Below are 26,733 nucleotides of genomic sequence, written 5' to 3' on the forward strand. Positions count from 1 at the left end.
ACTGCGTAGATTTAGATATGCCCCTTTATCCAGCATCAGCGTACTCACTGCCAGCCACAAACAGAGACCCCCATTCTCCTGCAGAGGAGCAGAGTACCCTCTGCCGGGCACAGACAGAGACCCCATTCTCCTGCAGAGGAGCAGAGTACCCTCTGCCGGGCACAGACAGAGACCCCCATTCTCCTGCAGAGGCGCAGCGTACCCTCTGCCGGGCACAGACAGAGACCCCCATTCTCCTGCAGAGGCGCAGCGTACCCTCTGCCGGGCACAGACAGAGACCCCCATTCTCCTGCAGAGGCGCAGAGTACCCTCTGCCGGGCACAGACAGAGACCCCCATTCTCCTGCAGAGGAGCAGAGTACCCTCTGCCGGGCACAGACAGAGACCCCCATTCTCCTGCAGAGGCGCAGAGTACTCGCTGCCGGGCACAGACCGAGACCCCATTCTCCTGCAGAGGAGCAGAGTACCCACTGCCGGGCACAGACAGAGACCCCCATTCTCCTGCAGAGGAGCAGAGTACCCTCTGCCGGGCACAGACAGAGACCCCCATTCTCTTTCAGAGGAGCAGAGTACCCACTGCCGGGCAGAGAGAGAGACCCCCATTCTCCAGCAGAGGAGCAGAGTACCCTCTGCCGGACACAGACAGAGACCCCCATTCTCCTGCAGAGGCGCAGAATACTCGCTGCCGGGCACAGACAGAGACCCCCATTCTCTTTCAGAGGACCAGAGTACCCACTGCTGGGCAGAGAGAGAGACCCCCATTCTTCTTCAGAGGACCAGAGTACCCGCTGCCAGGCACAGAGAGAGACCCCCATTCTCCTGCAGAGGAGCAGAGTACCCTCTGCCGGGCACAGAGAGAGACCCCCATTCTCCTGCAGAGGCGCAGAGTACCCTCTGCCGGGCACAGACAGAGACCCCCATTCTCCTGCAGAGGCGCAGAGTACTCGCTGCCGGGCACAGACAGAGACCCCATTCTCCTGCAGAGGAGCAGAGTACCCGCTGCCGGGCACAGACAGAGACCCCATTCTCCTGCAGAGGAGCAGAGTACCCTCTGCCGGGCACAGACAGAGACCCCATTCTCCTGCAGAGGAGCAGAGTACCCGCTGCCGGGCACAGACAGAGACCCCCATTCTCCTGCAGAGGCGCAGAATACTCGCTGCCGGGCACAGACAAAGACCCCCATTCTCCTGCAGAGGAGCAGAATACCCACTGCCGGGCACAGACAGAGACCCCCATTCTCTTTCAGAGGAGCAGAGTACCCACTGCCGGGCAGAGAGAGAGACCCCCATTCTTCTTCAGAGGACCAGAGTACCCGCTGCCAGGCACAGAGAGAGACCCCCATTCTCCAGCAGAGGAGCAGAGTACCCGCTGCCGGACACAGAGAGAGACCCCCATTCTCCAGCAGAGGAGCAGAGTACCTGCTGCAGGGTACAGAGACCCCCATTCTCCTGCAGAGGAGCAGAGTACCCGCTGCCAGACAGAGACCCCCATTCTCCTGCAGAGGAGCAGAGTACCCGCTGCCGGGCACAGACAGAAACCCCCATTCTCTTGCAGAGGAGCGGAGTACCCGTTGTGGGGCACAGACAGAGACCACCATTCTCCTGCAGAGAAGCAGAGTACCGGCGGCCGGGCACAGACAAAGACCCCCATTCTCCTGCAGAGGAGCAGAGAACCGGCTGCGGGGCACAGACAGAGACCCCCATTCTCCTGCAGAGGAGCAGAGTACTCGCTGCCAGGCACAGAGAGACCCCCCATTCAGAGGAGGAGCAGGGCACCCGCTCCCAAAGACAGAGACCCCTATTCTCCTGCAGAGGAGCAGAGAACCGGCTGTGGGGCACAGACAGAGACCTCCATTCTCCTGCAGAGGAGCAGAGTACCCGCTGCCAGACAGAGACCCCCATTCTCCTGCAGAGAAGCAGAGTACCCGCTGCCAGACAGAGACCCCCATTCTCTTGCAGAGGAGCAGAGTACTCGCTGCCGGGCACAGACAAAGACCCCCATTCTCCTGCAGAGGAGTAGAGTACCTGATGCAGGCACAGACTGTGCCCACCTTGGACACGGTGGCAGCCGCTGTGCACTTGGCTTTTACATGTCTGATCTGCTGCCTGCGTCTCCCTCCAGCAGATCGATACTAACATGGAAAAGCCCCCTGACCACAGACGAGCTGTAGCAATGCAGATTGCCCCCTCACTGAGCGCCATCTGCTCCCCCTAGTCGTGGGGGTGATTAGGCAGAAGTAACGGGAGCTTTTCATATCTTACCTGTTGTAGCCACCACTTATGTGACCCCCACGTCCCGCAGGCATCGCCTCCTCATATCACAAGACAAGTGTATGGAATATTGTTTATTTAATAGGCCTCAGTGTCCCCCAGCCAAGGACCCCTCCTCTGCCGCTCCAGTAAAACCCTGTTCACATTACCACTGAAAAAGCCACCAAAATGTGCAGAATCCACCATGGAAACGCTGCGGTTTTACCACTGCAAAAGGTGAAAGTCATCATGGAGGCACACGAGACCACCTACCTTAATGCTTCGGGGGAATAGTGCAGATATTGAGAGTAATGTGAACAGGGCAAAACACTGACCCAATAGCAGAGAGCACAGCGGGGTGGGGTATATATAATATATACTATGACATATGGCAGTGTCGTACATCTGATTGTCAGCAGCACAGATAAACCTACAGAATAACAGATTATTAATGTCAGCTCGCAGACACCCCAAGATAGATTTAAAGGGGGCTCTGAGATAAAGAAAAAAGTTTGGCAACTTTCTCCTTTACTTTGTGCTTTGATTCTTCGCCAGTCAGAGCAGCCGCCAGTCAGAGCAGCCGCCAGTCAGAGCAGCCGCCAGTCAGAGCAGCCGCCAGTCAGAGCAGCCGCCAGTCAGAGCTCCACTTGCTTTTTAGAGAATGAAAACCCTCAGAAGGCATCAGGTCAGGATGGGTTTTCAGCTTCAAGAACAAAATAATGTTTACATTTACTGACAGGAAGCTGAGATCTCGACAAAGGCGAAGAATGGCAGCAAAGAGCAAAAGGTGGCTGCAGAACGTCTCACTGTACAGCGATTACTATATTTACATAAGGCTGCACCGGCCCTTTAAATGGTTTGCTTGACTTTGGGGACCTGGAAAATCCACCATTGTTCCTGTGATGTCTGTAAGTAAAAGAGCACTTGGAATAAAGGCAATTAAGATGCTCTGTTGTATAAGGCACACCGGACGAGGCGCTCACACAATGTCCGACAGGTCCTGCTCCGACCCCTCCAAGTCCAGAGACAGAAAGTGGAGCCAGTTCTGGATAAACCCCTGGCTGAACGTTCCTGTGTCCACGACCAGACCCCCGAGGAGGCAGCGGCCGCTCCTCTCCCGCAGCGCGATCCTCGCCTCTCGCTCGGTGACGTTGTAGCTGATGTTCAGCAGCTGAATAAGCAGCAGATAGAACAATCCGGCGGTGACAATGGCGCAGTACCACACACACGTGAAGGCAAACGATGTGCTGGCAAAACACAGAACAGCTCAGTAAGAGGGGAACTCCATCTACAGCACTGAAAATTACACAGCACAGACGCACGCACAGCCAAGACAGCCGGCCGGCCGGCCGCACGCACAGCACAGCCAAGACAGCCGGCCGGCCGCACGCACAGCACAGCCAGCCGGCCGGCCGGCCGCACGCACAGCACAGCCAGCCGGCCGGCCGGCCGCACGCACAGCACAGCCAGCCGGCCGGCCGGCCGCACGCACAGCACAGACAGCCAGCCGTACACACAGCACAGACAGCCAGCCGTACACACAGCACAGACAGCCAGCCGTACACACAGCACAGACAGCCAGCCGTACACACAGCACAGACAGCCAGCCGTACACACAGCACAGACAGCCAGCCGTACACACAGCACAGACGTGTACACAGTACAGACCAAAAGTTTGGACACACCTTCTCAATTAAAGATTTTTCTGCATTTTCATGACTATGAAAATTGTACATTCACACTGAAGGCATCAAAACTATGAATTACCACATGTGGAATTATATACTTAACAAAAAAGTGTGAAACAGCTGAAAATATGTCTTATATTCTAGGTTCTTCAAAGTAGCCACCTTTTGCTTTGATGACTCCTTTGCACACTCTTCAAATTTGAACAAATCCCCAACAGTGTCACCAGCAAAGCACCCCCACACCATCACACCTCCTCCTCCATGCTTCATGGTGGGAACCAGGCATGTAGAGTTCATCCGTTCACCTTTTCTGCGTCGCACAAAGACACGGTGGTTGGAACCAAAGATCTCAAATTTGGACTCATCAGACCAAAGCACAGATTTCCACTGGTCTAATGTCCATTCCTTGTGTTCTTTAGCCCAAACAAGTCTCTTCTGCTTGTTGCCTGTCCTTAGCAGTGGTTTCCTAGCAGCTATTTTACCATGAAGGCCTGCTGCACAAAGTCTCCTCTTAACAGTTGTTGTAGAGATGTGTCTGCTGCTAGAACTCTGTGTGGCATTGACCTGGTCTCTAATCTGAGCTGCTGTTAACCTGCAATTTCTGAGGCTGGTGACTCGGATAAACTTATCCTCAGAAGCAGAGGTGACTCTTGGTCTTCCTTTCCTGGGGCGGTCCTCATGTGAGCCAGTTTCTTTATAGCACTTAATGGTTTTTGCAACTGCACTTGGGGACACTTTCAAAGTTTTCCCAATTTTTCGCACTGACTGACCTTCATTTCTTAAAGTAATGATGGCCACTCGTTTTTCTTTACTTAGAATTTGTATTATGGCAAGAAAAAAGCCGCTAACAGTCTATTCAGTAGGACTATCAGCTGTGTTTCCACCTGACTTCTGCACAACACAACTGATGGTCCCAACCCCATTTATAAGGCAAGAAATCCCACTTATTAAACCTTACAGGGCACACCTGTGAAGTGAAGACCATTTCCGGTGACTACCTCTTGAAGCTCATCAGGAGTATGCCAAGAGTGTGCAAAGCAGTCATCAAAGCAAAAGGTGGCTACTGTGAAAAACCTAGAATATAAGACATATTTTCAGTTGTTTCACACTTTTTTGTTAAGTATATAATTCCACATGTGGTAATTCATAGTTTTGATGCCTTCAGTGTGAATGTACAATTTTCATAGTCATGAAAATACAGAAAAATCTTTAAATGAGAAGGTGTGTCCAAACTTTTGGTCTGTACTGTACATACATATATTTATTCACACACAAGAACTCTGCAACCAGTCAGTGAGAGACAGACATCACCCAACACTCAGTCCCCGAGTGATCGCACACAGAGAAGACGCATTACCTGTAGTCATCATAGACTCCCGGACAGTAGAATAAGGCACTGAACACACTGCGATCCCAGCACACAGAACCGAGCGTCATCACCATCCCGTATACAGAAGTGAACTGGAAAACCACAAGCAGCAAAAGGAAGGATTTGTGGTTGCGAGATCCAATACAGTTATTAATCCTGCAAAATGAGAACATGAAACTACTATAATACTGCCCCTATGTACAAGAATATAACTACTATAATACTGTCCCTATGTACAAGAATATAACTACTATAATACTGCTCCTATGTACAAGAATATAACTACTATAATACTGCCCCTATGTACAAGAATATAACTACTATGATACTGCCCCTATGTACAAGAATATAACTACTATGATACTGCCCCTATGTACAAGAATATAACTACTATAATACTGCCCCTATGTACAAGAATATAACTACTATGATACTGCCCCTATGTACAAGAATATAACTACTATGATACTGCCCCTATGTACAAGAATATAACTACTATAATACTGCCCCTATGTTCAGGAATATAACTACTATAATACTGTCCCCTATGTACAAGAATATAACTACTATAATACCGCCCCTATGTACAAGAATATAACTACTATGATACTGCCCCTATGTACAAGAATATAACTACTATAATACTGCCCCTATGTACAGGAATATAACTACTATGATACTGCCCCTATGTACAAGAATATAACTACTATGATACTATTCCTATGTACAAGAATATAACTACTATGATACTATTCCTATGTACAAGAATAAAACTACTATAATACTGCTCCTATGTACAAGAATATAACTACTATAATACTGCTCCTATGTACAAGAATATAACTACTATAATACTGCCCCTATGTACAGGAATATAACTACTATAATACTGCCCCTATGTTCAGGAATATAACTACTATAATACTGCCACTATGTACAAGAATATAACTACTATAATACTGCTCCCTATGTACAAGAATATAACTACTATGATACTGCCCCTATGTACAAGAATATAACTACTATAATACTGCTCCCTATGTACAAGAATATAACTACTATAATACTGCCCCTATGTACAGGAATATAACTACTATGATACTGCCCCTATGTACAAGAATATAACTACTATGATACTGTTCCTATGTACAAGAATAAAACTACTATAATACTGCTCCTATGTACAAGAATATAACTACTATAATACTGCTCCTATGTACAAGAATATAACTACTATAATACTGCCCCTATGTACAGGAATATAACTACTATAATACTGCAGCTATGTACAAGAATATAACTACTATAATACTGCTCCTATTTACAAGAATATAACTACTATAATACTGCACCTATGTACAAGAATATAACTACTATAATACTGCCCCTATGTACAGGAATATAACTACTATAATACTGCCGCTATGTACAAGAATATAACTACTATAATACTGCTCCTATGTACAAGAATATAACTACTATAATACTGCCTCCTATGTACAAGAATATAACTACTATAATACTGTCCCCTATGTACAAGAATATAACTACTGTAATACTTCCCCTATGTACAAGAATATAACTACTATAATACTGCTCCTATGTACAAGAATATAACTACTATAATACTGCCCCCTATTTATAAGAATATAACTACTATAATACTGTCCCCTATGTACAAGAATATAACTACTGTAATACTGCCCCCTATGTACAAGAATATAACTACTGTAATACTGCCCCCTATGTACAAGAATATAAGTACTGTAATACTGCCCCCTATGTACAAGAATATAACTACTGTAATACTGCCCCCTATGTACAAGAATATAACTACTGTAATACTGCCCCCTATGTACAAGAATATAACTACTATAATACTGCCCCCTATGTACAAGAATATAACTACTATAATACTGCCCCCTATGTACAAGAATATAACTACTATAATACTGTCCCCTATGTACAAGAATATAACTACTATAATACTGCTGCTATGTACAAGAATATAACTACTATAATACTGCTGCTATGTACAAGAATATAAGTACTATAATACTGCTGCTATGTACAAGAATATAACTACTGTAATACTGCCCCCTATGTACAAGAATATAACTACTGTAATACTGCCCCCTATGTACAAGAATATAACTACTGTAATACTGCCCCCTATGTACAAGAATATAACTACTGTAATACTGCCCCCTATGTACAAGAATATAACTACTATAATACTGCCCCCTATGTACAAGAATATAACTACTATAATACTGCTCCTATGTACAAGAATATAACTACTATAATACTGCTCCTATGTACAGGAATATAACTACTATAATACTGCCCCCTATGTACAAGAATATAACTACTATAATACTGCCCCCTATGTACAAGAATATAACTACTGTAATACTGCCCCCTATGTACAAGAATATAACTACTATAATACTGCTCCTATGTACAAGAATATAACTACTATAATACTGCCCCTATGTACAAGAATATAACTACTATAATACTGCCCCTATGTACAAGAATATAACTACTATAATACTGCCCCTATGTACAAGAATATAACTACTATAATACTGCTCCTATGTACAAGAATATAACTACTATAATACTGCCCCTATGTACAAGAATATAACTACTATAATACTGCTCCTATGTACAAGAATATAACTACTGTAATACTGCCCCCTATGTACAAGAATATAACTACTATAATCCTGCCCCTATGTACAAGAATATAACTACTATAATCCTGCTCCCTATGTACAAGAATATAACTACTATAATACTGCTGCTATGTAAAGAATATAACTAGTGTAATACTGCCCCCTATGTACAAGAATATAACTAGTGTAATACTGTCCCCTATGTACAAGAATATAACTACTGCAATACTGCCCCCTATGTACAAGAATATAACTACTATAATACTGCCCCCTATGTACAAGAATATAACTACTGTAATACTGCCCCCTATGTACAAGAATATAACTACTATAATACTGCCCCCTATGTACAAGAATATAACTACTATAATACTGCTGCTATTTACAAGAATATAACTACTATAATACTGCCCCCTATGTACAAGAATATAACTACTGTAATACTGCCCCCTATGTACAAGAATATAACTACTGTAATACTGCCCCCTATGTACAAGAATGTAACTACTATAATACTGCCCCCTATGTACAAGAATATAACTACTGTAATACTGCCCCCTATGTACAAGAATATAACTACTGTAATACTGCCCCCTATGTACAAGAATATAACTACTGTAATACTGCCCCCTATGTACAAGAATATAACTACTGTAATACTGCCCCCTATGTACAAGAATATAACTACTGTAATACTGCCCCCTATGTACAAGAATATAACTACTATAATACTGCCCCCTATGTACAAGAATATAACTACTATAATACTGCCCCCTATGTACAAGAATATAACTACTATAATACTGTCCCCTATTTATAAGAATATAACTACTATAATACTGTCCCCTATGTACAAGAATATAACTACTATAATACTGCTGCTATGTACAAGAATATAACTACTATAATACTGCTGCTATATACAAGAATATAACTACTGTAATACTGCCCCCTATGTACAAGAATATAACTACTGTAATACTGCCCCCTATGTACAAGAATATAACTACTGTAATACTGCCCCCTATGTACAAGAATATAACTACTGTAATACTGCCCCCTATGTACAAGAATATAACTACTATAACACTGCCCCCTATGTACAAGAATATAACTACTATAATACTGCCCCCTATGTACAAGAATATAACTACTATAATACTGCTCCTATGTACAAGAATATAACTACTATAATACTGCTCCTATGTACAAGAATATAACTACTATAATACTGCCCCCTATGTACAAGAATATAACTACTATAATACTGCCCCCTATGTACAAGAATATAACTACTATAATACTGCCCCCTATGTACAAGAATATAACTACTATAATACTGCCCCCTATGTACAAGAATATAACTACTATAATACTGCCCCCTATGTACAAGAATATAACTACTATAATACTGCCCCCTATGTACAAGAATATAACTACTGTAATACTGCCCCCTATGTACAAGAATATAACTACTGTAATACTGCCCCCTATGTACAAGAATATAACTACTGTAATACTGCCCCCTATGTACAAGAATATAACTACTATAATACTGCCCCCTATGTACAAGAATATAACTACTGTAATACTGCCCCCTATGTACAAGAATATAACTACTGTAATACTGCCCCCTATGTACAAGAATATAACTACTATAATACTGCCCCCTATGTACAAGAATATAACTACTATAATACTGCTGCTATGTACAAGAATATAACGACTAATACTGCTCCTATGTACAAGAATATAACTACTATAATACTGCCCCTATGTACAAGAATATAACTACTATAATACTGCTCCTATGTACAAGAATATAACTACTATAATACTGCCCCTATGTACAAGAATATAACTACTATAATACTGCTCCTATGTACAAGAATATAACTACTATAATACTGCCCCTATGTACAAGAATATAACGACTATAATACTGCTCCTATGTACAAGAATATAACTACTATAATACTGCCCCTATGTACAAGAATATAACTACTATAATACTGCCCCTATGTACAAGAATATAACTACTATAATACTGCTCCTATGTACAAGAATATAACTACTATAATACTGCCCCTATGTACAAGAATATAACTCCGATAATACTGCCCCTATGTACAAGAATATAACTACTATAATCCTGCCCCTATGTACAAGAATATAACTACAATAATCCTGCTCCCTATGTACAAGAATATAACTACTACAATCCTGCTCCCTATGTACAAGAATATAACTACTATAATACTGCCGCTATGTACAAGAATATAACTACTATAATACTGCTCCTATTTACAAGAATATAACTACTATAATACTGCACCTATGTACAAGAATATAACTACTATAATACTGCCCCTATGTACAGGAATATAACTACTATAATACTGCCGCTATGTACAAGAATATAACTACTATAATACTGCTCCTATGTACAAGAATATAACGACTATAATACTGCTCCTATGTACAAGAATATAACTACTATAATACTGCTCCTATGTACAAGAATATAACTACTATAATACTGCCCCTATGTACAAGAATATAACTACTATAATACTGCCCCTATGTACAAGAATATAACTACTATAATACTGCTCCTATGTACAAGAATATAACTACTGTAATACTGCCCCCTATGTACAAGAATATAACTACTATAATCCTGCCCCTATGTACAAGAATATAACTACTATAATCCTGCTCCCTATGTACAAGAATATAACTACTATAATACTGCTGCTATGTAAGGAATATAACTAGTGTAATACTGCCCCCTATGTACAAGAATATAACTAGTGTAATACTGTCCCCTATGTACAAGAATATAACTACTGCAATACTGCCCCCTATGTACAAGAATATAACTACTATAATACTGCCCCCTATGTACAAGAATATAACTACTGTAATACTGCCCCCTATGTACAAGAATATAACTACTATAATACTGCCCCCTATGTACAAGAATATAACTACTATAATACTGCTGCTATTTACAAGAATATAACTACTATAATACTGCCCCCTATGTACAAGAATATAACTACTGTAATACTGCCCCCTATGTACAAGAATATAACTACTGTAATACTGCCCCCTATGTACAAGAATATAACTACTATAATACTGCCCCCTATGTACAAGAATATAACTACTGTAATACTGCCCCCTATGTACAAGAATATAACTACTGTAATACTGCCCCCTATGTACAAGAATATAACTACTGTAATACTGCCCCCTATGTACAAGAATATAACTACTGTAATACTGCCCCCTATGTACAAGAATATAACTACTGTAATACTGCCCCCTATGTACAAGAATATAACTACTATAATACTGCCCCCTATGTACAAGAATATAACTACTATAATACTGCCCCCTATGTACAAGAATATAACTACTATAATACTGTCCCCTATTTATAAGAATATAACTACTATAATACTGTCCCCTATGTACAAGAATATAACTACTATAATACTGTCCCCTATGTACAAGAATATAACTACTATAATACTGCCCGCTATATACAAGAATATAACTACTATAATACTGCCCCCTATGTACAAGAATATAACTACTATAATACTGCCCCCTATGTACAAGAATATAACTACTGTAATACTGCCCCTATGTACAAGAATATAACTACTGTAATACTGCCCCCTATGTACAAGAATATAACTACTGTAATACTGCCCCCTATGTACAAGAATATAACTACTATAACACTGCCCCCTATGTACAAGAATATAACTACTATAATACTGCCCCCTATGTACAAGAATATAACTACTATAATACTGCTCCTATGTACAAGAATATAATTACTATAATACTGCTCCTATGTACAAGAATATAACTACTATAATACTGCCCCCTATGTACAAGAATATAACTACTATAATACTGCCCCCTATGTACAAGAATATAACTACTATAATACTGCCCCCTATGTACAAGAATATAACTACTATAATACTGCCCCCTATGTACAAGAATATAACTACTATAATACTGCCCCCTATGTACAAGAATATAACTACTATAATACTGCCCCCTATGTACAAGAATATAACTACTATAATACTGCCCCCTATGTACAAGAATATAACTACTGTAATACTGCCCCCTATGTACAAGAATATAACTACTGTAATACTGCCCCCTATGTACAAGAATATAACTACTGTAATACTGCCCCCTATGTACAAGAATATAACTACTATAATACTGCCCCCTATGTACAAGAATATAACTACTGTAATACTGCCCCCTATGTACAAGAATATAACTACTGTAATACTGCCCCCTATGTACAAGAATATAACTACTATAATACTGCCCCTATGTACAAGAATATAACTACTATAATACTGCCCCTATGTACAAGAATATAACTACTATAATACTGCTCCTATGTACAAGAATATAACTACTATAATACTGCCCCTATGTACAAGAATATAACTCCGATAATACTGACCCTATGTACAAGAATATAACTACAATAATCCTGCTCCCTATGTACAAGAATATAACTACTACAATCCTGCCCCCTATGTACAAGAATATAACTACTATAATACTGCTGCTATGTACAAGAATATAACGACTAATACTGCTCCTATGTACAAGAATATAACTACTATAATACTGCCCCTATGTACAAGAATATAACTACTATAATACTGCTCCTATGTACAAGAATATAACTACTATAATACTGCCCCTATGTACAAGAATATAACTACTATAATACTGCTCCTATGTACAAGAATATAACTACTATAATACTGCCCCTATGTACAAGAATATAACGACTATAATACTGCTCCTATGTACAAGAATATAACTACTATAATACTGCCCCTATGTACAAGAATATAACTACTATAATACTGCCCCTATGTACAAGAATATAACTACTATAATACTGCTCCTATGTACAAGAATATAACTACTATAATACTGCCCCTATGTACAAGAATATAACTCCGATAATACTGCCCCTATGTACAAGAATATAACTACTATAATCCTGCCCCTATGTACAAGAATATAACTACAATAATCCTGCTCCCTATGTACAAGAATATAACTACTACAATCCTGCTCCCTATGTACAAGAATATAACTACTATAATACTGCCGCTATGTACAAGAATATAACTACTATAATACTGCTCCTATTTACAAGAATATAACTACTATAATACTGCACCTATGTACAAGAATATAACTACTATAATACTGCCCCTATGTACAGGAATATAACTACTATAATACTGCCGCTATGTACAAGAATATAACTACTATAATACTGCTCCTATGTACAAGAATATAACGACTATAATACTGCTCCTATGTACAAGAATATAACTACTATAATACTGCTCCTATGTACAAGAATATAACTACTATAATACTGCCCCTATGTACAAGAATATAACTACTATAATACTGCCCCTATGTACAAGAATATAACTACTATAATACTGCTCCTATGTACAAGAATATAACTACTGTAATACTGCCCCCTATGTACAAGAATATAACTACTATAATCCTGCCCCTATGTACAAGAATATAACTACTATAATCCTGCTCCCTATGTACAAGAATATAACTACTATAATACTGCTGCTATGTAAGGAATATAACTAGTGTAATACTGCCCCCTATGTACAAGAATATAACTAGTGTAATACTGTCCCCTATGTACAAGAATATAACTACTGCAATACTGCCCCCTATGTACAAGAATATAACTACTATAATACTGCCCCCTATGTACAAGAATATAACTACTGTAATACTGCCCCCTATGTACAAGAATATAACTACTATAATACTGCCCCCTATGTACAAGAATATAACTACTATAATACTGCTGCTATTTACAAGAATATAACTACTATAATACTGCCCCCTATGTACAAGAATATAACTACTGTAATACTGCCCCCTATGTACAAGAATATAACTACTGTAATACTGCCCCCTATGTACAAGAATATAACTACTATAATACTGCCCCCTATGTACAAGAATATAACTACTGTAATACTGCCCCCTATGTACAAGAATATAACTACTGTAATACTGCCCCCTATGTACAAGAATATAACTACTGTAATACTGCCCCCTATGTACAAGAATATAACTACTGTAATACTGCCCCCTATGTACAAGAATATAACTACTGTAATACTGCCCCCTATGTACAAGAATATAACTACTATAATACTGCCCCCTATGTACAAGAATATAACTACTATAATACTGCCCCCTATGTACAAGAATATAACTACTATAATACTGTCCCCTATTTATAAGAATATAACTACTATAATACTGTCCCCTATGTACAAGAATATAACTACTATAATACTGTCCCCTATGTACAAGAATATAACTACTATAATACTGCTGCTATATACAAGAATATAACTACTATAATACTGCCCCCTATGTACAAGAATATAACTACTATAATACTGCCCCCTATGTACAAGAATATAACTACTGTAATACTGCCCCTATGTACAAGAATATAACTACTGTAATACTGCCCCCTATGTACAAGAATATAACTACTGTAATACTGCCCCCTATGTACAAGAATATAACTACTATAACACTGCCCCCTATGTACAAGAATATAACTACTATAATACTGCCCCCTATGTACAAGAATATAACTACTATAATACTGCTCCTATGTACAAGAATATAATTACTATAATACTGCTCCTATGTACAAGAATATAACTACTATAATACTGCCCCCTATGTACAAGAATATAACTACTATAATACTGCCCCCTATGTACAAGAATATAACTACTATAATACTGCCCCCTATGTACAAGAATATAACTACTATAATACTGCCCCCTATGTACAAGAATATAACTACTATAATACTGCCCCCTATGTACAAGAATATAACTACTATAATACTGCCCCCTATGTACAAGAATATAACTACTATAATACTGCCCCCTATGTACAAGAATATAACTACTATAATACTGCCCCCTATGTACAAGAATATAACTACTGTAATACTGCCCCCTATGTACAAGAATATAACTACTGTAATACTGCCCCCTATGTACAAGAATATAACTACTGTAATACTGCCCCCTATGTACAAGAATATAACTACTATAATACTGCCCCCTATGTACAAGAATATAACTACTGTAATACTGCCCCCTATGTACAAGAATATAACTACTGTAATACTGCCCCCTATGTACAAGAATATAACTACTATAATACTGCCCCTATGTACAAGAATATAACTACTATAATACTGCCCCTATGTACAAGAATATAACTACTATAATACTGCTCCTATGTACAAGAATATAACTACTATAATACTGCCCCTATGTACAAGAATATAACTCCGATAATACTGACCCTATGTACAAGAATATAACTACAGTAATCCTGCTCCCTATGTACAAGAATATAACTACTACAATCCTGCTCCCTATGTACAAGAATATAACTACTATAATACTGCCCCTATGTACAAGAATATAACTACTATAATACTGCTGCTATGTAAAGAATATAACTAGTGTAATACTGCCCCCTATGTACAAGAATATAACTAGTGTAATACTGTCCCCTATGTACAAGAATATAACTACTGTAATACTGCCCCCTATGTACAATAATATAACTACTATAATACTGCCCCCTATGTACAAGAATATAACTACTATAATACTGCCCCCTATGTACAAAAATATAACTACTATAATACTGCCCCCTATGTACAAGAATATAACTACTGTAATACTGCCCCCTATGTACAAGAATATAACTACTGTAATACTGCCCCCTATGTACAAGAATATAACTACTATAATACTGCCCCCTATGTACAAGAATATAACTACTATAATATTGCCCCCTATGTACAAGAATATAACTACTGTAATACTGCCCCCTATGTACAAGAATATAACTACTGTAATACTGCCCCCTATGTACAAGAATATAACTACTGTAATACTGCCCCCTATGTACAAGAATATAACTACTATAATACTGCCCCCTATGTACAAGAATATAACTACTGTAATACTGCCCCCTATGTACAAGAATATAACTACTGTAATACTGCCCCCTATGTACAAGAATATAACTACTATAATACTGCCCCCTATGTACAAGAATATAACTACTATAATACTGCTGCTATGTACAAGAATATAACGACTAATACTGCTCCTATGTACAAGAATATAACTACTATAATACTGCCCCTATGTACAAGAATATAACTACTATAATACTGCTCCTATGTACAAGAATATAACTACTATAATACTGCCCCTATGTACAAGAATATAACTACTATAATACTGCTCCTATGTACAAGAATATAACTACTATAATACTGCCCCTATGTACAAGAATATAACGACTATAATACTGCTCCTATGTACAAGAATATAACTACTATAATACTGCCCCTATGTACAAGAATATAACTACTATAATACTGCTCCTATGTACAAGAATATAACTACTATAATACTGCCCCTATGTACAGGAATATAACTACTATAATACTGCCGCTATGTACAAGAATATAACTACTATAATACTGCTCCTATGTACAAGAATATAACTACTATAATACTGCTGCTATGTACAAGAAAATAACTACTATAATACTGCCCCCTATTTATAAGAATATAACTACTATAATACTGTCCCCTATGTACAAGAATATAACTACTATAATACTGCCCCCTATGTACAAGAATATAACTACTATAATACTGCCCCTATGTACAAGAATATAACTACTATAATACTGCTCCTATGTACAAGAATATAACTACTATAATACTGCCCCTATGTACAAGAATATAACTACTATAATACTGCTCCTATGTACAAGAATATAACTACTATAATACTGCCCCTATGTACAAGAATATAACGACTATAATACTGCTCCTATGTACAAGAATATAACTACTATAATACTGCCCCTATGTACAAGAATATAACTACTATAATACTGCCCTTATGTACAAGAATATAACTACTATAATACTGCTCCTATGTACAAGAATATAACTACTATAATACTGCTCCTATGTACAAGAATATAACTACTATAATACTGCCCCTATGTACAAGAATATAACTACAATAATCCTGCTCCCTATGTACAAGAATATAACTACTACAATCCTGCTCCCTATGTACAAGAATATAACTACTATAATACTGCCCCTATGTACAAGAATATAACTACTATAATACTGCTGCTATGTAAAGAATATAACTAGTGTAATACTGCCCCCTATGTACAAGAATATAACTAGTGTAATACTGTCCCCTATGTACAAGAATATAACTAGTGTAATACTGCCCCCTATGTACAAGAATATAACTACTATAATACTGCCCCCTATGTACAAGAATATAACTACTATAATACTGCCCCCTATGTACAAGAATATAACTACTATAATACTGCTGCTATGTACAAGAATATAACTACTATAATACTGCTCCTATGTACAAGAATATAACTACTATAATCCTGCCCCTATGTACAAGAATATAACTACTATAATCCTGCCCCTATGTACAAGAATATAACTACTATAATCCTGCCCCTATGTACAAGAATATAACTACTATAATCCTGCTCCCTATGTACAAGAATATAACTACTACAATCCTGCCCCCTATGTACAAGAATATAACTACTATAATACTGCCCCCTATGTACAAGAATATAACTACTATAATACTGCCCCTATGTACAAGAATATAACTACTATAATACTGCTCCTATGTACAAGAATATAACTACTATAATACTGCCCCTATGTACAGGAATATAACTACTATAATACTGCCGCTATGTACAAGAATATAACTACTATAATACTGCTCCTATGTACAAGAATATAACTACTATAATACTGCTGCTATGTACAAGAATATAACTACTATAATACTGCCTCCTATGTACAAGAATATAACTACTATAATACTGCCTCCTATGTACAAGAATATAACTACTATAATACTGTCCCCTATGTACAAGAATATAACTACTGTAATACTTCCCCTATGTACAAGAATATAACTACTGTAATACTTCCCCTATGTACAAGAATATAACTACTGTAATACTTCCCCTATGTACAAGAATATAACTACTGTAATACTTCCCCTATGTACAAGAATATAACTACTGTAATACTTCCCCTATGTACAAGAATATAACTACTATAATACTGCTCCTATGTACAAGAATATAACTACTATAATACTGCCCCCTATTTATAAGAATATAACTACTATAATACTGTCCCCTATGTACAAGAATATAACTACTGTAATACTTCCCCTATGTACAAGAATATAACTACTATAATACTGCTGCTATGTACAAGAATATAACTACTATAATACTGCCCGCTATGTACAAGAATATAACTACTGTAATACTGCCCCCTATGTACAAGAATATAACTACTGTAATACTGCCCCCTATGTACAAGAATATAACTACTGTAATACTGCCCCCTATGTACAAGAATATAACTACTATAATACTGTCCCCTATGTACAAGAATATAACTACTGTAATACTTCCCCTATGTACAAGAATATAACTACTATAATACTGCTCCTATGTACAAGAATATAACTACTATAATACTGCCCCCTATTTATAAGAATATAACTACTATAATACTGTCCCCTATGTACAAGAATATAACTACTGTAATACTTCCCCTATGTACAAGAATATAACTACTATAATACTGCTGCTGTGTAGAAGAATATAACTACTATAATACTGCCCGCTATGTACAAGAATATAACTACTGTAATACTGCCCCCTATGTACAAGAATATAACTACTGTAATACTGCCCCCTATGTACAAGAATATAACTACTGTAATACTGCCCCCTATGTACAAGAATATAACTACTGTAATACTGCTCCCTATGTACAAGAATATAACTACTATAATACTGCTCCCTATGTACAAGAATATAACTACTATAATACTGCTCCCTATGTACAAGAATATAACTACTATAATACTGCTCCTATGTACAAGAATATAACTACTATAATACTGCTCCTATGTACAAGAATATAACTACTATAATACTGTCCCCTATGTACAAGAATATAACTACTATAATACTGTCCCCTATGTACAAGAATATAACTACTATAATACTGCCCCCTATGTACAAGAATATAACTACTATAATACTGCCCCCTATGTACAAGAATATAACTACTATAATACTGCCCCCTATGTACAAGAATATAACTACTATAATACTGCCCCCTATGTACAAGAATATAACTACTATAATACTGCCCCCTATGTACAAGAATATAACTACTATAATACTGCCCCCTATTTACAAGAATATAACTACTATAATACTGTCCCCTATGTACAAGAATATAACTACTGTAATACTTCCCCTATGTACAAGAATATAACTACTATAATACTGCTCCTATGTACAAGAATATAACTACTATAATACTGTCCCCTATTTATAAGAATATAACTACTATAATACTGTCCCCTATGTACAAGAATATAACTACTGTAATACTTCCCCTATGTACAAGAATATAACTACTATAATACTGCTGCTGTGTAGAAGAATATAACTACTATAATACTGCCCGCTATGTACAAGAATATAACTACTGTAATACTGCCCCCTATGTACAATATAACTACTGTAATACTGCCCCCTATGTACAAGAATATAACTACTGTAATACTGCCCCCTATGTACAAGAATATAACTACTATAATACTGCTCCCTATGTACAAGAATATAACTACTATAATACTGCTCCCTATGTACAAGAATATAACTACTATAATACTGCTCCTATGTACAAGAATATAACTACTATAATACTGCTCCTATGTACAAGAATTTAACTACTATAATACTGTCCCCTATGTACAAGAATATAACTACTATAATACTGCCCCCTATGTACAAGAATATAACTACTATAATACTGCCCCCTATGTACAAGAATATAACTACTATAATACTGCCCCCTATGTACAAGAATATAACTACTATAATACTGCCCCCTATGTACAAGAATATAACTACTATAATACTGCCCCCTATGTACAAGAATATAACTACTATAATACTGCCCCCTATGTACAAGAATATAACTACTATAATACTACTCCTATGTACAAGAATATAACTACTATAATCCTGCCCCTATGTACAAGAATATAACTACTATAATCCTGCTCCCTATGTACAATAATATAACTACTATAATCCTGCTCCTTATGTACAAGAATATAACTACTATAATCCTGCTCCCTATGTACAAGAATATAACTACTATAATCCTGCTCCCTATGTACAAGAATATAACTACTACAAAAGTGCCCCCTATGTACAAGAATATAACTACTATAATCCTGCTCCCTATGTACAAGAATATAACTACTACAAAAGTGCCCCCTATGTACAAGAATATAACTACTATAATACTGCCCCCTATGTACAAGAATATAACTACTGTAATACTACTCCTATCTACAAGAATATAACTACTATAATACTGCTCCTATGTACAAGAATATAACTGCTATAATACTGCCCCTATGTACAAGAATATAACTACTATAATACCGCCGCTGTGTCTGTTTCACCTGCTCCGGCACGGCGGCTCCTCCACTTACCACACACAGTGGTGGTCCAGCCTCTGGACACAGCTCCCGCAGATTCGGCAGTGGCCGCTCCGTGGAGATCTTAGGACTTTGCAGATATGACACCAGTTCTTGTCTGTCAGTAGATTTTCCTCCTGAGGGGGTCGATCCTCAGATTCCCAGACCCCATTGGCTGACCCCGTCTTACCCCTTGCTGCCCCCCGGGGGCTGGATGTGCTCTTGTTGACGTAGCCCGGATCCCGCTTTGCTTTTGCTAGACACAGAAGGGTCAGCAAGAGGCCGCAGGTGATGGCTGAGAAGTGGCCCCAGCCGATGTGGCCCTTCAGAAGCACCTCCTGCACAAAGTTATAGTACATGTAGCCCAGAGAGAAGAGGGCCAGGCTGAGGAACAGGAGGGTCTTCCCCTTGCGCCGATGCGTCAGCTGATAATACCAGATCACCAGTACGGGCAGCGAGCAGAGGACCACCACCCCCAGGAGAACATGATAAGCTGCCACATGGAGGGAGATGGGCAGCAGCACCAGCGGGGGCAGGACACTCAGGTTAACCTTCCTCGCACCACGAATCCACGGGACACGGAAGCGATCAGACACCGTCCCTATTGCCCTCGCCAAGACCTCCGGCTGCAGAGACTTACAGGTGATCCATCTGGAGGAAGAAGAGCAGAGACCGTGACACGACCCAAAAGAACCGGATTAAGGGTACAGGAAGCATCAAAGAGGCACAGCCCAGCTGGTCCTAAGAGGAAACAGTCAGCAAGCTTGCAGCTCCTCTAATGTGGGGGTAATGTATGTACACAGTGACTTCACCAGCAGAATAGTGAGTGCAGCTCTGGAGTAAAATACAGGAGGTAACTCAGGATCAGTAATGTAATGTATGTACACAGTGACTGCACCAGCAGAATAGTGAGTGCAGCTCTGGAATATAATACAGGATATAACTCAGGATCAGTAATGTATGTACACAGTGACTGCACCAGCAGAATAGTGAGTGCAGCTCTGGGGTATAATACAGGATGTAACTCAGGATCAGTACAGAATCAGTAATGTATGTACACAGTGACTGCACCAGCAGAATAGTGAGTGCAGCTCTGGAGTATAATACAGGAGGTAACTCAGGATCAGTAATGTAATGTGTGTACACAGTGACTGCACCAGCAGAATAGTGAGTGCAGCTCTGGAGTATAATACAGGAGGTAACTCAGGATCAGTAATGTAATGTGTGTACACAGTGACTGCACCAGCAGAATAGTGAGTGCAGCTCTGGAGTATAATACAGGATGTAACTCAGGATCAGTAATGTAATGTATGTGCACAGTGACTGCACCAGCAGAATAGTGAGTGCAGCTCTGGGGTATAATACAGGAGGTAACTCAGGATCAGTAATGTAATGTATGTACACAGTGACTGCACCAGCAGAATAGTGAGTGCAGCTCTGGGGTATAATACAGGATGTAACTCAGGATCAGTAAAGTAATGTATGTACACAGTGACTGCACCAGCAGAATAGTGAGTGCAGCTCTGGAGTATAATACAGGATGTAACTCAGGATCAGTAATGTAATGTATGTGCACAGTGACTGCACCAGCAGAATAGTGAGTGCAGCTCTGGGGTATAATACAGGAGGTAACTCAGGATCAGTAATGTAATGTATGTACACAGTGACTGCACCAGCAGAATAGTGAGTGCAGCTCTGGAGTATAATACAGGAGGTAACTCAGGATCAGTAATGTAATGTATGCACACAGTGACTGCACCAGCAGAATAGTGAGTGCAGCTCTGGAGTATAATACAGGAGGTAACTCAGGATCAGTAATGTAATGTGTGTACACAGTGACTGCACCAGCAGAATAGTGAGAGCAGCTCTGGAGTATAATACAGGATGTAACTCAGGATCAGTAATGTAATGTATGTGCACAGTGACTGCACCAGCAGAATAGTGAGTGCAGCTCTGGGGTATAATACAGGAGGTAACTCAGGATCAGTAATGTAATGTATGTACACAGTGACTGCACCAGCAGAATAGTGAGTGCAGCTCTGGGGTATAATACAGGATGTAACTCAGGATCAGTAAAGTAATGTATGTACACAGTGACTGCACGAGCAGAATAGTGAGTGCAGCTCTGGAGTATAATACAGGATGTAACTCAGGATCAGTAATGTAATGTATGTGCACAGTGACTGCACCAGCAGAATAGTGAGTGCAGCTCTGGGGTATAATACAGGAGGTAACTCAGGATCAGTAATGTAATGTATGTACACAGTGACTGCACCAGCAGAATAGTGAGTGCAGCTCTGGAGTATAATACAGGATGTAACTCACGATCAGTACAGGATCAGCAATGTAATGTATGTACACAGTGACTGCACCAGCAGAATAGTGAGTGCAGCTCTGGAGTATAATACAGGATGTAACTCAGGATCAGTAATGTAATGTATGTGCACAGTGACTGCTCCAGCAGAATAGTGAGTGCAGCTCTGGAGTATAATACAGGATGTAACTCAGGATCAGTAATATAATGTAAGTACACAGTGACTCCACCAGCAGAATATTGAGTGCAGCTCTGGTGTATAATGCAAGCGATTGTCCATGAGCTCCTTTTCTCTATATTGGAATTTTCTTTTATAAAGTGATTATGAGTCTTTTAATCTTCAGTCCTCGCACTCAAGACTTTGGGGTCCCTGTAGACTTAGGACCTTACACTTGTGATGTGCCCTCGTCTTGGGGGGCTGTGACTAGTGGGGGTCTCTTACCTGTCACAGGCCTCGTCCAGGTCCTCGCAGTCACACAGACAGGCGGCCAGGTGACTCCTCTCGCCCTTCTGGTTGATGTACTCACAGCAGCACAGAACGTCATCAGTGTCTCGCCCGCCTTGTGTCGCCCTCTTTTTCCTGACTCCGTTCATAGCTGCTTCTTTTGCTATAGAGGCCAAACGTCCAACACCTGGAGGGCGCAGCGGGCACCCGAGGGTCGCATCATCAGACGGAGCGCCCCCTACTGGTCACTGAAAAATAAGATTAGTTAAGACTGCGCAACCAGCAGCCTCACCCCAATCCCCACAGTCGCCCCCTCCGCCGCCTCACCCCAATCCCCACAGTCGTCCCCACCCAATCCCCACAGTCGCCCCCTCCCCCGCCTCACCCCAATCCCCACCGTCGCCCCCTCCCAGGCCTCACCGCAAACCCCACCGTCGCCCCATCCCCCGCCTCACCCCAATCCCCACCGTCGCCCCCCTCCGCCACCTCACCCCAAACCCCACCGTCGCCCCTTCTGCCGCCTCACCCCAAACCCCACAGTCGCTCCCCTCTCCCCCGCCTCACCCCAAACCCCATCGTCTCCCCCTCCCCCGCCTCACCCCAATCCCCAGTCGCCCCCCTCCGCCGCCTCACCCCAAACCCCACCGTCGCCTCACCCCAAACCCCACACCCCACCGTCGCCCCCTCCGCCGCCTCACCCCAATCCCCACAGTCGCTCCCCCCTCCCCCGCCTCACCCCAAACCCCACCGTCGCCCCCTCCCCCGCCTCACCCCAATCCCCACCGTCGCCCCCTCTGCTGCCTCACCCCAATCCCCACCGTCGCCTCACCCCAATCCCCACCGTCGCCCCCTCCGCCGCCTCACCCCAATCCCCACCGTCGCCTCACCCCAATCCCCACCGTCGCCCCCTCCGCCGCCTCACCCCAATCCCCACCGTCGCCTCACCCCAATCCCCACCGTCGCCCCCTCCGCCGCCTCACCCCAATCCCCACAGTCGCCCCCTCCCCCGCCTCACCCCAAACCCCACCGTCGCCCCCTCCGCCGCCTCACCCCAAACCCCACCGTCGCCCCCTCCGCCGCCTCACCCCAATCCCCACCGTCGCCCCCTCCGCCGCCTCACCCCAAACCCCACCGTCGCCCCCTCCGCCGCCTCACCCCAATCCCCACCGTCGCCCCCTCCGCCGCCTCACCCCAAACCCCACCGTCGCCCCCTCCGCCGCCTCACCCCAATCCCCACCGTCGCCCCCTCCGCCGCCTCACCCCAATCCCCACCGTCGCCCCCTCCGCCGCCTCACCCCAATCCCCACCGTCGCCCCCTCCGCCGCCTCACCCCAATCCCCACCGTCGCCTCACCCCAATCCCCACCGTCGCCCCCTCCGCCGCCTCACCCCAATCCCCACCGTCGCCCCCTCCGCCGCCTCACCCCAAACCCCAGTCGCCCCCTCCGCCACCTCACCCCAAACCCCACCGTCGCCCCTTCCGCCGCCTCACCCCAAACCCCACAGTCGCTCCCCTCTCCCCCGCCTCACCCCAAACCCCATCGTCGCCCCCTCCCCCGCCTCACCCCAATCCCCAGTCGCCCCCCTCCGCCGCCTCACCCCAAACCCCACCGTCGCCTCACCCCAAACCCCACAGTCGCTCCCCCCTCCCCACCTCACCCCAAACCCCACCGTCGCCTCACCCCAATCCCCACTGTCGCCCCCTCCGCCGCCTCACCCCAATCCCCACAGTCGCTCCCCCCTCCCCCGCCTCACCCCAATACCCAGTCGCTCCCCCCTCCCCCGCCTCACCCCAAACCCCAGTCGCTCCCCCCTCCCCCGCCTCACCCCAAACCCCACCGTCGCCCCCTCCGCCGCCTCACCCCAATCCCCACCGTCACCCCCTCCGCCGCCTCACCCCAATCCCCACCGTCACCCCCTCCGCCGCCTCACCCCAAACCCCACCGTCGCCCCCTCACCCCAAACCCCACCGTCGCCCCCCCCGCCGCCTCACCCCAATCCCCACCGTCGCCGCCTCACCCCAAACCCCACAGTCGCCCCCTCCGCCGCCTCACCCCAAACCCCACCGTCGCCCCCCCGCCGCCTCACCCCAAACCCCACCGTCGCCCCCCCGCCGCCTCACCCCAATCCCCACCGTCGCCCCCTCCGCCGCCTCACCCCAAACCCCACAGTCGCCCCCTCCGCCGCCTCACCCCAAACCCCACAGTCGCCCCCTCCGCCGCCTCACCCCAAACCCCACAGTCGCCCCCTCCGCCGCCTCACCCCAAACCCCACCGTCGCCCCCTCCCCCGCCTCACCCCAAACCCCACCGTCGCCCCCTCCGCCGCCTCACCCCAAACCCCACAGTCGCCCCCTCCGCCGCCTCACCCCAAACCCCACAGTCGCCCCCTCCCCCGCCTCACCCCAAACCCCACAGTCGCCCCCTCCCCCGCCTCACCCCAAACCCCACCGTCGCCCCCTCCGCCGCCTCACCCCAATCCCCACCGTCGCCCCCTCCGCCGCCTCACCCCAAACCCCACAGTCGCCCCCTCCGCCGCCTCACCCCAAACCCCACAGTCGCCCCCTCCCCCGCCTCACCCCAAACCCCACCGTCGCCCCCTCCGCCGCCTCACCCCAATCCCCACCGTCGCCCCCTCCGCCGCCTCACCCCAATCCCCACCGTCGCCCCCTCCGCCGCCTCACCCCAAACCCCACAGTCGCCTTGAGTCCTAGAGTCACCCCCTCGCCCTAAACCCCCGAGTAGCCCCTCCCCGCCTTGCCCCGAACCTCAGTCACCCCCAATCATTGCTCGCCCAAAACCCCAAACCCGTCCTCAGTATGTCAGCCTCTCCCGGTATTGGGGGGCCGCTACCCTTCCCCCCTCCTGCTCCACTCCCGCGTCTCCCGGTTACCTGTGCTCTGCGTCCTGTCTTCCTCTCTCCTCTCAGTGACTGACTGACTGACCGGCAACAGCTGAGGGGCGTGTCCACACGTCCTCTTTCAGCCCCTCCCACATCACATGATCGGGGACCTTAACTGTCTGCTGCCCGCGGAGCCCGCTCCCTCTCACTATTAGCTGCATTTCCTGTTTGTCGCGGACACAAAGTGTTACTGCTCATCATCTGCCGGATGGAGGCGCCCTCTGTACACTTATATACGGCGGTACAGCTGCAGGCCCCTCCGCTGCCGGAGCCCTGAACTCCTTGTTGGGTGTACCAAGATGGCGGCCG

General features: G+C 42.9%; 1 protein-coding gene across 1 annotated transcript; it reads right to left on the reverse strand.

The window, feature by feature from the left end:
• Positions 1–2,323: 2,323 nt before the first annotated feature.
• ZDHHC23 (zDHHC palmitoyltransferase 23) lies at positions 2,324–26,733 on the reverse strand. Its single transcript, XM_073670861.1, has 5 exons — positions 26,416–26,733; positions 23,523–23,773; positions 20,782–21,417; positions 5,294–5,461; positions 2,324–3,495 (listed from the first exon to the last, which is right to left on the reverse strand). The coding sequence occupies exons 2-5, from the start codon at positions 23,672–23,674 to the stop codon at positions 3,228–3,230; spliced, it is 1,224 nt and encodes a 407-aa protein (XP_073526962.1). The 5' UTR covers positions 23,675–23,773; positions 26,416–26,733; the 3' UTR covers positions 2,324–3,227.

Source organism: Phyllobates terribilis, unplaced genomic scaffold (assembly GCF_046119375.1).
Source record: "Phyllobates terribilis strain yellow unplaced genomic scaffold, ASM4611937v1 Scaffold_2__4_contigs__length_985480577, whole genome shotgun sequence".
Taxonomy (NCBI): Eukaryota; Metazoa; Chordata; class Amphibia; order Anura; family Dendrobatidae; genus Phyllobates; species Phyllobates terribilis.

Coding starts and splice junctions, on each gene's coding strand:
- ZDHHC23 (XM_073670861.1), bottom strand. CDS start 23,674: ATGAACGGAGTCAGGAAAAAGAGGGCGACACAAGGCGGGCGAGACACT. Junction 21,418..23,522: donor CTGGACGAGGCCTGTGACAG/GTAAGAGACCCC, acceptor TTCTTCCTCCAG/ATGGATCACCTGTAAGTCTC. Junction 3,496..5,293: donor GGAGTCTATGATGACTACAG/GTAATGCGTCTT, acceptor GTGTTTTGCCAG/CACATCGTTTGCCTTCACGT.